This window comes from Homarus americanus, unplaced genomic scaffold, assembly GCF_018991925.1.
Source record: "Homarus americanus isolate GMGI-L3 unplaced genomic scaffold, GMGI_Hamer_2.0 scaffold41444, whole genome shotgun sequence".
Lineage (NCBI taxonomy): Eukaryota > Metazoa > Arthropoda > Malacostraca > Decapoda > Nephropidae > Homarus > Homarus americanus.
The window spans coordinates 926,140-940,444 of record NW_024753611.1 but is presented as its reverse complement, the minus strand read 5'-3'; the positions used below and the strand labels follow the sequence as shown (position 1 = coordinate 940,444).

General features: G+C 34.6%; 1 protein-coding gene across 3 annotated transcripts; it reads right to left on the bottom strand.

Moving 5' to 3' along the window:
- Positions 1-46: 46 nt before the first annotated feature.
- LOC121855395 (solute carrier family 35 member E1 homolog) lies at positions 47-14,255 on the bottom strand. Of its 3 annotated transcripts, XM_042350295.1 has the most exons (7): positions 13,901-14,033; positions 12,594-12,658; positions 10,610-10,680; positions 9,016-9,153; positions 5,561-5,686; positions 3,667-3,912; positions 47-810 (listed from the first exon to the last, which is right to left on the bottom strand). In XM_042350295.1, the coding sequence occupies exons 3-7, from the start codon at positions 10,667-10,669 to the stop codon at positions 436-438; spliced, it is 945 nt and encodes a 314-aa protein (XP_042206229.1). In that variant the 5' UTR covers positions 10,670-10,680; positions 12,594-12,658; positions 13,901-14,033; the 3' UTR covers positions 47-435. The 3 variants fall into 3 exon arrangements, with proteins under 3 accessions (XP_042206229.1, XP_042206227.1, XP_042206228.1); XM_042350293.1 differs by lacking the exon at positions 12,594-12,658 and having other exon boundaries at positions 13,901-14,255; XM_042350294.1 differs by lacking the exons at positions 12,594-12,658; positions 13,901-14,033 and adding an exon at positions 14,210-14,237.
- Positions 14,256-14,305: the final 50 nt, after the last annotated feature.

The window sequence follows — 14,305 nt, the reverse complement described above, 5'->3', positions numbered from 1 at the left end:
TGGCATCAGAGAAATATTTGATAAAAAATAATTGGTAAGTACAAAATAAAAAGTCTCCAATTTATTTCTAAGAGCAGTCTAATACTAGCAATCATACATTTTACAAACAATAAAACTCAACCAATAACAGTACAGTACTAATAATATATAGGTAATAAAAAAATGAATACTGGATCTTTTAAAATATAACAAACTACAATGACCCATAACTTAAGTAGCTTCGATAAATATTTTAGATGGTAGAAAACTACTAAAGGCACCAAATTGGAAATTTCTGAACATCAATATCCAAAACACACCATCACCAATAATCTGTACACTACTGTATGTGTTAACAGAAATATTTTATTTCACCTATACTATCTAAACTTTCCTGGATTAACTAACAGTCATGTAAAAAAATAGAAAATTTTCATTAACTACTTTTCTGAAAATTTATACCTTATATATTATTCCATTTGATCGTGTATTATGTCCAGTAAAGGTACTATGTAAACTGGCATTGATACTATTGTTAACATAACCATTCTGAGCGCCTGCAAGAGAAACACTACTTTGGTGGGAGACTTCTGCAATACCATTTGGCATCCTGGGATAGGGACCCAGCCCAGCTGACCCAATATGATTGAAAACATATGCTGGATGGAAAGGGGGAGCTTGTAAGGGGTTCCCATTATACAGTGGAGAGTAGAGATTCTTAAAAGTTTGCCCACCATTATCAGCAGAACCCTGAAGAAGCTTGGTGCTCATCACCTGGCTTAGTGGTGCAACAGCTGCCTTCTTCTTCATTTGATTTGCATCATATTTGGCCTGCAATATAACAGGTAATTATACAATGGATCACATTAACAAATAAACCATTTAACAGATTTTATTGAGGAAATTCATTAGCAAAGATTAGGAAAGGCAGTGGTAACAGCAGTGTTGTGGAGGGGGGTGGGGTGAGATTGAAGTTTTCACAATACGTACAGTATCTCTGCAGTTTTAACCTAAAACTTAGTTAACCATGACGATTGGTTGAAATCCCTTCATAATCCTTGACGTAAGTGGCTGGAACTAACTCATTTACAGTACACCATTGGTTTATCTTTTCTTGTCACACTCAGAAATTTAAAATGTTACCTCAAGGTACTAAAGACACCATTTGGGGCTGATGGTGATGAGATTTACCACTACATCAGTGCAAAAGAAAATAATTATGGGGTCACTGTAAAGATACATGGATTGCATCCATTGATACTGTTCCAGATAGAATTAAGGGAAAAATTAATAAAAAATGAGCCGAGGAAGGCATTGGTCAATATACATGTATTAGCAATTAATTGAAAAAAAAAACCTAGCTGGACATTTGAAGGGACATGACAAATTAGTACAAGGAGACCCCAGGTTACAAACTGGTTACATTCCTAGACCCTGTTTAACTCGTGCGTTGTTGCAGGATATTATGATTAAATCACACACCAGCGCCGGAAAAAAAATATCTACTAGATGAGCTCTGGCAATTTAAATACAGGAGCCTCTTGAGAGTGACCTTCATCCATCACCATGGGAATGGTTCACACTGACAATCACTCTCTAGTACAAGTCATTGCGCTTTTGCCACATCATGTATCTTATTTGCATTGTACTGTATATACTTTCGGTGACATTTAATTATCTATTTTTAGCCCACAACACACTATTACTGTATATTATGAAGTCTACATAATTGTTTTGGTTAATATTTAGCAAGCAACACACACACATGAAGTGTGCAAACTGCTATATATTGATTTTACACATATTGTTGTTATCAATGATTGAATATTATTGTTATTTATAACATTTTTCAATCAATAACACTTAATATTTACAATATGTTGAGGAGACATATCATACTTGATGTTTTGTATGCATATGCGGGTGTTTGTACGACTCTCATTATAGGTACTTAAAACACTTATTACATTTATCTATAGTATTATCTGTATTCTTCTATACTACTTTTTCACTCTTTCAAGTGAAACTTTGTACTAGTCAATGTGTGCATTAATGAGCTGTGAGAGGGTGAGGTGAGGTGGAAACAGGGTGGGGTGCAGTGGTGAGAGGGTGAGGTGAAGTGATGAGGTGTGGTGGGAGGGTTGGGCAATGGTGTAGGTAGGCCAGAATTGGCCGACAAAGGTATGTGGGTGGTGGTCACATGTGAGAGTAATAACTCATCCCCAAGCTCACATTCCAAATTCCTGAAGTATGTTCCTGTAATGTGTGGCAGCATGGCCAGGCTGACAGGTTTGCCAAATCATAGCCCTAGAGGTGCTTGAAACACTTCATAAAAATCAAGCTACTTGTAATGGAAGTAAGGTCACAAGGTACTGGTAACCTTCCATCACAGATATATCCGTGATTGGCGCCAGCCCACTCCTATTATTTATCACGGATATATTCGTGACTGACGGCCAGTGTGGTAAGTTGATCTGTTCACAAGTCGGAACAGAGTTAATTCCATACATTAGGTTAGGTAAGGTTAAAACACCACCCAGTCCATACAAAACAACAATAATATCCCATACATAACAAATAATATAAACTCTTGTAAATGCTGTACCTGTATATAAAGTGATGTTAAACAACATAAACAAATGACACAGGTCCAAAATCCATATGGATAAAGGGTGTCAGCCCTTTAAAAGTAGGAAGAATCATGATTAAAGAATTATCGTGATTACAAGTGGCAAGGTGACAGATAAGAGGGATTTAAAAGGAATACTGTACGTATATCTGTTTGGGTACCATGTTTACAATGAGAGACGTCATAAAGTAAAGAAACAAGTAATTAGCTTGATACCCCTCATCAGGTTGCTCTAATTACTTTGCTAACAAGGAAAATAAAGCTGGAAGAGCATGGAACACTTGGGTAAATGGGAATGTTAAAATGTGACTATGTATGGAGAAACTACATATGCATTAAAGAACTACATACTGTATTATAATGGAATAAGAATGTGATAGTTAGAGACTGAAGTTAGGAAAAAAATACTAGCAGAATCTATGTAGTGGTGTTGAAACGAAGGGATTCAGGAGATGGGGAGTTAGCAATAACAAAGGATTTTAAATAATTGAGTGTCACTCTTTGTGGCTGGAGGAGCGAATGTTAAGATACCCAACAGTCTAAATCAAAGGGAGACAGGGTGCCAGAGCCTTGAAAGATAGAGTTGTGTGCTTATGTAAGAATAGAGTGCACCGTCCTGGTACTGATATACAGGTACTCCCCAACTTATGACAGGGTTAGGGACCAACATCCAGGCCGTTAAGTCGAAATGGTTGTAAGTCGGAATTACTTAAATAAGACAGAAAATCGAAAATTTGGGTCTCTTTTTCTTCTCAGCACCACAAAACACTCACTTTTAAGCTTGTCAGCCATTTTAAAGTGAATTACAGATGAAAATTTTGTCTGTGTGCTGACTTTGGGACTCAAAAAGACATAATTTGACCACATTTTGGTACGATTGAGGCGGTCGTAAGTGCGGATGGAAGTAAGTCGAGTCGGTCGTAAGTCGGGGACTACCTGTACTGTATTTAAGTGAAACATGAGTATCCAATAAGGTACTGTATTGCCTGTAAGTTTAAAGATTTATGATGAAATGTAGAATATGTACAGTAATTGTAAAACAGTTTTGTTGTTTTTACCTTATTATAGCCCAGGACTCCTAAAATAGCCAGGAACATGCCAACAATATTTGCAAGTGAGATTGGATTCCTCAGCAGTAGTAGTGAAATTACTATGACAGAGATTCGTTTGGTGGCATTGGCAACTGCATATGTGAGTGGCGTGACATAATTTAGGATGGTAAAGGCCACAAAATTCTGCAACCAATTAAGGCCACCATCCACCAAGAGCAGGATGATAGTCTCTCCAGGGTCTCTTCTTAGCAGCTGTATGGAAAATAAAGTATTCTCTATTAACACAACACTGAAGATATTAATGTGGTACAGTACAGTAATTATACTTGCTACCTAAGCCTGACACCAAAAATATAAATACACATCAGCCAGGTAATATGCACTCAAACTTTCTTCGTCTCTGAAATAAAGGTTTTGTACAATGGCTGCCACAAGGTCACCACAATCTTAAAGCTGAAAACATAGCACCAATCAATGAACAGAACAGATTTAAGGTAAAAGAGCAAAAGAGGACTGGTCTTCTAACCCTACCTGCTGCATCAGCCATTTAAACTTCATCTAATTCAATGGGCTATAAGTATTACTAAAGTTGTTTTGATATGATGATGTAGACCATGTCATCATTCACACTCTAAAATGTTTTAACACTCAAATATGAAAAGGTTCTCCTCACAGGCAAAAATGATGTTAACCAAGAAGAAGATCCTAAATCAACAGTATTCATGTTTTGGTGATGATTTTCTTCTTCTTGTGTGCAGTTTTAAATTTTATATCAAAGTTCTGTATCATCCTTTAATTCACGAAACAGACAGCAACAAACAATTACAAAATAAATAATGCATAACCGGCAACTTACATTTTTATTGAACATTTATAATACTATTACTTAGTGTTCTAATTGCAAAGACAGAACTCTGATCCAAAACTTGAAATTGCTTATACAGTACAGGGTGACCCATGACTTTATGCCAATACTTAACGAGTTTATTTTTGAAGCCATCTCCATTAAAAAATTTTATGGGTCCGATTCTCAGTGGTTATGTAACTTTAGGTATTTGAAGATAAAGAGTAATTTGAAAATACTGTACCTATACCCTGTACAGTAATTAAAATGTTTGATAAATTCATAATTTCATTGCTTATCAGCTAATTAGCCATTATGATGGCTGGTCTGTTCTTTGTTACTTTGCTGTAAATGTATTGTTTAGTCTACAAAAAATGTTTAAAATGTCCATCTTCAACTTGGATACATTCTAGCTCATCATAACATTGAATGAGTTACCATACCAAGAAAATCAAAAGTCAATTTGTATGTACTATCCATAATTCAGTGAAGCAATACATCTCCTCAGCTGGGTTTTTTTGCTTAGATCCAAGCTGAACGCAGTCATTTTGGACATTTATTGTGGTCTTAACTATAAATTTGTAATAATTATTCAACAAAATATTTTAATTATGACCAAATCCTCTTTAACTTCAAATATTCATAGTTACATAACTTGAGAACCGGACCCAAGTTCAAAGACCATTTAAGACTATAAATTACCTAAAAAATAAACCCATGAGAAATTGACAAAATCAGGGGAACAAGGGTTTATATATCCTTGGTGATTCCTCCTAAGGAAGGGCATGAGAGCAAACCCTCATGTGTTATATCCCATCAAAGGTACAGTACAAACTAGTTGGAGTGGGAGTACAGTATGATGACAAGCTCTTGATTATAATGTTAAAACCCTTTAAAAATTAACTAATTCCTTTAAAATGATGTTAATGTACACAAAGGGTTTTCAAAATACTGAAGGCATTTATTATTAAAGTTGCCTAGCGTTAGTTCATGGCACACGTTCATTACCGAATATCAATAACATAATAATGTAATAACATGCACCTAGACACCTACCAGAGTATCATCATAAAAAATGCTGTGACCATCAGTAAATACCCAGACAGGAAGGAACATGAAGAGTGCCAAGCATCCAAGCAGGTGAAGGAGCCTTAAATGATGTATACCCGTGTCAGTCAATACCTGTAAAAAAAAATATTTATATAAATTTTAAACATTCCATGCCAAAGAAAATATATTTTAAGAACCATGTAAAAACTATATCACTCTTTGAGTTTGATGAAATCTATTAATACTCTACTAAATTATGTTCAGTAAAAAATTCATTTGCTATAATATTATGAAGCAATATACAGTCAACCCTCACTTTACGCGGTTAATTCAACCCACAGGGTACCGCGGAGAGTGAGAAACGCGTAAAGTGAACAACATAACATATGGGATTAATTGAAATAGAGACCGGGCCGACCCCCAAACTCCACTTTTTGACGACACACAACTATGTTGTAGTAAAAATATTATCTTAACTTTACGATGGTATGCACACACAATTAATAATTAAGAGAAATATCAATAATATTAGGTTTTTTAACACTTACATTAGTAGAAAAGATGGTTGGGCACACGGGGATGGGCGGTTGGTTCCGAGGCAGAAGGCAGATTATTGGTCCTCACCTGTATCACTTGTATCACTATCCACCACAGAGGCTTGCAGGGCCTCTTTGTCAAACCCCTCAAAGTCCATATAAATCCATATCCTCACTATAATTATCACTATCACTGACTTGGGCCGGCTGTGGTGGGTGAAGAACTCGGTAATGTTTTGATGACTGGGCGACCTTGTGCGCACCATGCTCACGCCGCTTACACAACATGGCGGATGGCGGGAGAGGGCGGGAGAGATGGCGGGAGGTTTGGATCCAAAAATGGCGTGGCTCGCCAGCCGCTCTCCGCGTAAAGGGGTACACGCACTGCGGAATGTGAGCATTCCTGTTTCGGCAGGGTACCGCGTAAACGTGGAAACGCGGAATGTGGGACCGCGTAAAGCGAGGGTTGACTGTACTGTACTGCACCAGAGGAAGTTGATTTTTTCTTTTTTTTAAAATTGGTAGTGATGCATATAAATACCACAGTGATATAATATGTACTGTACATACAGAGTCTGCCAAAAATAATTATCTAGTAAGTGATTAGAAGTACAGTATTTTTTATGCACTAATTAGAGCTCAGTTACCACCCATCAAATTTTTTTTTGTTTCTAACTCAGTGGTACAAATAAGATGGCCTCTATGCCCGAGATTCCCACATGGCCGGTGGGTGTTATGTCCTGTAACAGTTGCATCAGTTTCGGCTGCATTTTGGTAACATGAAAAACAAAACAAACAAAAACACCGCTATACTAGCCCGATTTTTTCCTCTCATAACAGTCAGTATGTGTCTAAAGAAAAGGCTTACATTCTTGCCTTATTTTGGGAACTAAATACTGTATTTCTGCAGGTAATCCAGGACGAGGCACAGCAACAATTAAAACTGAAGTGCAAGCACAAGACACAAAATTTTCATCAAATTCTGTTATACCACATAAATTGTCTCTTAGGAAGTGCAAAAAGACCTCCAAGGCCACTGTCATGCTTATAAGATGAGAAGCCATGAATCCTCTAACAATGTCTGCAGCTGCAATTGAAAAAGTCCACTACAACCTCCTTCAAGATGTGTTGGAACAAATGAGTCAATGCTGACTGCAAAAGGAGCTGAACATACCCATTTGTCAAGCCCCTAAAACACCACTCCTCATGAAGGGCATGCAAGAATATTCGAGTGCTGAAGTGACCTGAGAATTCACCGGACCTTAACTCGATAAAGGATGCATGGAATTGGTGAAACACAAGGTGTGAACACAGAACACTTCATGAGTACCTTGCCTGTATGAGGAGATCACGCAGATCTAAACTATGGAGATGGGCCATGATTACCATACTGTATATCCAAATACTTGCTGAATTCATGTCATATCCACTTTAATTGGTGTTAAAAGTAAAGGAAAACTTTAAAAATATCAAATATAATATATAATATAAAAGTTTGCAAGCATTATATATATATATATATATATATATATATATACATATATATATATATATATATATATATATATATATATATATATATATATATATATATATATATATATATATACATATATATATACATATATATATATATACATATATATATATATATATATATATATATATATATATATATATATATATATATATATATATATATATATAATAAGAAGAAAACAAGTTCCCAAAGCGCTTTGTGTAATTCACATCTTCAGGGTGAGTACAGTCTGTACTCACCTACAGTGATTTACTTGCATAATATATATATATATATATATATATATATATATATATATATATATATATATATATATATATATATATATATATATATATATATATATATATATATATATATATATATATATATATATATATATATACCTGTATATATATTCATTAGCCTGAACAATTGATGCAGAGAAATTCTGCTAATGAGAGATTTCCGGGTAACGAGACGACTCTCTCAAAGCCGGAAATAATCCCTTATCTCCGTAATTTTCAAGGTAACAGAAAAAATGCTCTCCTAAGTTCCAGAAATTGTACATTACATCATCTCTCGAACCCAGAAAAATATCCCCCATCCCCAGAAATTTCCGGAATTTCCGAAAAATTATCCTGATTTTCATCTCTCAAACCCGGAAAAAACTACCCTATCCCCAGAATTCTCGGAACTTTCCAGTTATCGGAGAGTTACTGTTAAGAAGGATTCAGACTAATGGATATATATATATATATATATATATATATATATATATATATATATATATATATATATATATATATATATATATATATATATATATATATATATATATATATATATATATATATATATATCCTGTAAGAAGGTTATAGGGATCAATATTTTTTAGTACAGTGTACCATGCAAACCTAATCAAGTGTGGAATATGGCCATAAAATGGTGATGATAATTTGCTCAATATCTGCAACAATGTTTTGATGAAGATAAAAGTTAGGTGTGATATTCATTGCTGGAGTTTTTGAGGTAATACAGTATTTTACACTTGTAACATGAAATAGGGTATTGAGTTGGATCTTCTGACTGGGCGGTGTTAGACCAATGTTATTGTCAGTGCTGATGACATAGATAGTTGTTTACCATCACATGGTTCTGGATTTATCTGAGCTTCTCATTCAGGGATTTTATCCTCACAAATTGTGGTAGATGGCTCAAAGACTGTTAGCCTTAGGGTCAACTTCTGAAATTCAGGGAGATGTTTGACCCTAATTATATTGTAAATACATTGCCAGACATGAGCAAGTTTTTCAACAATTATTTTTTGATATTTTATTTTACTAAATTACTCTAGATGCTCTAATATACAGTATATGCCATGGATGAACTCCATCCACTCTTACCTTTTTAGAAAATAAGTTTTGGAGTGAGAAGCCTCCTGTTGCCATGAGGGCAGCCACAAGCCCCAGCATGTCAAAAGAGATCTCTGTTATGGTGGCAATGGCTACTCCCAAGATGATTGGAACTAATGCAAAATATACCTGCAATAAAAACAGCAGTCATAAACCTGTATATTACAGTAATCTAAAAAAAATTATATACAGTATATATATATATATATATATATATATATATATATATATATATATATATATATATATATATATATATATATATATATATATATATATATATATATATATATATATATATATATCCTGTTAAACCTTAGACAAGGATGGCTGGGTCTATTCACTGATTATTTTATACCTTCCTGTTATAACCTTAAAAAGTGTCCGGGGGGTAAAGTTACTATTTGAGGCTTAAGACATAAATAAGTTGTGACAGCACATTAGCTGGTATCTATTCTTATACAACAGAGATTAAAGGTCTAAAGACAATGGCAGAAAAATTTGAACCACAACTACATATTGGTTTCTACAACAATAAAATTGAAACCTGCCTCCTTGAATGGGTGGAGCTTGGATGACATCAAACTGGATTCTCGCTAAACAAACTTGTGGCCTTGAACACCCTCTTGACTGGGTTTATGTCATTATCTCAATTGCTCCTAATAGAGTACAGTAAAGTACAGTACAGTACAATATAGTACAGTACAGTACAATACTGTACACTTATACTGTATCATGACAAGTCTGATGTTTGACAGATTTATACGGTATCTGAGCTCCCTTGACCAGTATAGTGCCATGATCTTGTTGTCGCCATTCTATTCCTTGGCTTTAATGAATAGAACTGAACATGAACAGTTATAATGAGTGATAAAAAAAAACTCATCACTGAACTGCAGTTGCTAGCTGGTGAAAACCAACAGGTTCAGAGCCATCAAAACTATGCTTGCATTGTGTTCATTAATTATTCTGACAATATGATTGTTTGGAATTGGCAATGACAAAGAATATATTATTACTGGTGGTGCACTATTTATGGGTAATGGTTGTAACAGGATGGTATAAACATGTCAATGAATTATTCCAAGCTCTCATTGTCTTCGGTTTACATGGGTTTAAACCTAAAGAATTCATGGGATTGCTGTACAGTGTGTGCAAGTTGCTTAATTTGGACTAAATCATGAAATAGGATTATCAGAATTAATCCATAATTTTTTAGAAACACACCAGTACAGCACATATAAATACATTACTGTACTTCAGAAGCAGAAAAACAACTCCAATAAATTACAATATACAGGTACCTGTATATGTTATGGCCTTTTTATGAAACTGGCTTTTGCAAAAAGGAAAAACAGCTGGTCTTTTTGCACAAAGCCATTTAATGCCAAGCCATGGCTAAGGCCAGGCTATGTTTAGATTAAGCTCCTAGCATTAATATAATTATGCAAATATGCCAGCTGTTTGGCCTTTTTGCAAATGGGCCAATTTTTCAAAAATATTGTAAACATGCAGAAGGTATACATAAAATATCATAAGCTTTACAGTATACTTAAGCTTCCAAAGAGGACAAATTTACTCATACCTTAGTTGTCTGCTTTTCTCCAAACAACATTCTCGCAAGCACAACAGTGAATAGAGGCATTGTAGCTTTTACTGCAAGAAAGAAAATCCTTTTAAGAGAAAACCTTGAGACGATGTTAATGTACTGTAGTATGTGTAACTATTTTTTTTATAAATTGGTTATTTTGCAAAATTACTGGCATGCATATTGGTAATTTTACAAAATAACTTACAAACAGACAACCTAAACTAACCTACCCGGTAACCTTATGAAGTGGCAGCTAGGAGAACTACCTGTATTGGCACTTGCATTTAAAATTCCTACCCATGGCTAGAGTAACTGGTTTTCAGATCCTTCTGGACAGCGGCATGCCAAATAAGGGATTCCATATGTGTGCCCTAAAACGGAGAAAGCTGACAAGTTTTCCGGCTTGATCATAAATATCCATACTCCAATCCACTCTCATTTTCAAAATTAGCTATTTAGCAGTTTATTCCATAGGTTATGTTAGGTTAGGTCAAAACACAACCCTGAGCAAACAAAATTAATATATCATACATTACAAATAATTTAAATACAATACCTGTAAATACTGTAAATAAAGTGATGCTAAACAATTTAAAATAATGAAAAAAAAACTAATTAGATTTTTGTGATGACTACAGGATACTGCCTTATATGAAAGGCATGGCCCCACATTTTTCATTCCAGCCTAAGGTTAACAAGAGGGGTTATCAGCTACTGTACGTAATGAAAAATATTTATTGAAGAAAACTTATTTCTTACCCCAAAAATAAAGCAAATTTGGTGGAGGAATACCTCTTTTCCTTTTATGTTTTGTTCTTAAACAAAAATGCTACTGCTGCTTGCACAATACCACTGCCAACTATGTTTCCATGAGCAACAGAAGGCATAGTCCAAAAATTTTTAGACATTAATAATAAATACAGTACTGACCTATTCTGTTTAATACTCACTAATAAACAACAAAAGCATCAGCAACTTTAGACAATTTTTCTACAGATGATACCCTGTGTTGGTATTATTTTTATTACATTAATAATAATAATTAAAAATATGACTTAGTATTAATAATACTGTACTGTACTGTAGTAGGATTTGCACATTTTGTAATAAAAATACATGTTAGTTTGATGATGTACCTCCAGACACTGCTGGCACCTGCTAACATTCCTGAAGTAACAGGAATGAAATTACTGTTTGTTCACAGCAGTTGTCAAGTGCAGATTGTACTAAAGTGGGTAACGGTGGAGCAGACGGCGAACTCCAGAAGGAGGTGTTTGATTTCGTTCATTGGTAATACTGAAGTAGATGGATAACACCAGGAGGAGTGGTTCGATTTTGTTCATTTTCCCACATGTTCTTGGGATGATACAGTAGTAAGTAATAAAACCAATAGGACAACTTTTTATTTTACTTATAATTATTTTCTTAGTTTTCTTATATTTTTCTCTATTATGATCATGATTCAACTGTACTGAGCAGGGTATGAAGGATGAAGGAAATTATGGGGGTAAAAAAATGGTGAAAAACTGTTCATTGACACTAAAATGATGCCCTTATGTGCTTTGTAAGTGAAGAAATTAATTATTTGCTGATCCGCTTGGTCCTAGAGTACTCTGACGTCCTCAAAAAAATGGAGGGTTCACGGGGCTCCGTCCCCCCCAGGCTAGGAAGTTAGGAAGGTTTTTTTGGTTGGTTAGGTCCAGGATTACCTGTTCATTTTTTCAGAAGATATTCTTTGGATGATAATAATGAAAATGATACGACAATGCACAGAACCTATTAGAAACTGACCTAAACTTGTCTAATGTAACCTAACATAAGGAGATTGCAAAAACTAGAAGCCGTTGTTCGATTTTCTTGACTTTTTCCAGATATAATTTTTGGATGATAGTAAGTAATACAAATGATACGACAATGCACAGAACCTAATACTGTAGAACCTAACCTAACTTTGGCATATTCAACAGAAGGAACTTACCTTAATATTGAGGTGGCGGAATCTGTCTTCTTCATTGGGGAAACGTCTCTTGAAGAGGGACTCGGCTAAAAAAAAAAAGAGTAGCTCCACATGTACAGTAAATAATTAATTTCTTCACCCATAAACTATGTAAAGACATCAAACTACTACCATATTATAACTGTTTGCCGTGTTTTACCGCATAATTTCACTTTTCTTTCATGCCCTGCCCACTACAATGGTTTACAATCAAAGACGGAAAACCAAATTAAAAATCATACTTAAAATTAAAGGAAACAGTTGTCATACCAGTCTTATTACTTACTATCATCCAAAGAACATCTGTGGAAAAGTGAACAAACCCCAACAGCTCTTTCTGGTGTTAGCCATCTACTCTATTACCCCAAAGTGATATTACAGTACTGTACTACTCGAAATATAATTTTTGCTCACTTTTGCCCTTTTCATTAGATAAGAAATTGGTATTACTTTACTTTAATTTTGTTCATTTAGAGAATCTTAGGAAATAGGTTAGGTTAGATGTCCAAACTATGTTTTTCCGATGGTTTTTGATGAGTTTTGAAAGATTTGGACCTGCATATCTGTCTGAAATCCCATAGTTTGGATATATAAATACAGGGATGAACGAAACTAAAATTTTACCAAGAAATCATTTATCATATAGTGATATTGTATGTTCTACAATATAGTTATTATAGAGCCCCTCCTCTGCTAGACTGTTACCCCTAACAGTACATAACATAACCTAACAATTACTGTATCTTTAAAAAAAATATATATATATGAAAGGAAGCAATGAATACCATCCTCAAACGAAAACTCATCCACATGATTTTACGTGTATTAAATGGTAAAATTTTAGTTTCGGTCATCCGTGTATTTAGATATTCAACCTAATCTAACTTAACTCAACCGAGCGACAGAACCCAGGCACAGTATATCTAACCTAACCGGGGGGAGGGGCTACTCCCCTTTTCTGGTGGGGATTAAATTCCTATGATTCCATGAATGACCAAAATAAAATAATCTGTTAAATAGTACATTATTACCAGTAAGCCTCTTTATTCACTGTACAAAGCAGTGAAACACTATGATTTTTAAGACACAAAAATATATACTGGCTGTTGTACATGTTTTTTGGGTACCTTAATTAAAATCCTGATTCACACATTATTTATGTCTGAGATAATAAATCAAATAATGCAATAGTTTTAAATTCACGTAACCATATACAATACAGTGCACAGTATATTTTAATATGAAATTCCCAAATTGCACTACACACTCCACACCACATAGTCTCTCACCTGTATGAGCATAGGAGACTGGCACTCTCCATATACTAACATGTGAAAACACTGATGCAACAAATTTTCCAAAAGCGAGAGGAATAATGATTTTCTTGTAATAACTCCAACTAATATCAGCTGTTCTTCTCACTCCCATCCATCTTAACACTGGGCTACTGTATAACGTTATCGACACCAATTGTACCATAGTTACTGTCATTGGATAGGGGAATTCGTTGAGTAGCGTCTTGCCTACTACATTATTACTAGAACTAACTAAATACCATAATATACATAATAAAATAACGCGAACTATTTCATTTTCACTTTTCTTAGCCATGTTGGCAGCTGACAGTTGACGTCAGCTGAACGCTTTAGGGCACAAGAAGTGTTAGTAATAATAAAGTTCTTTTTTATGTTAGA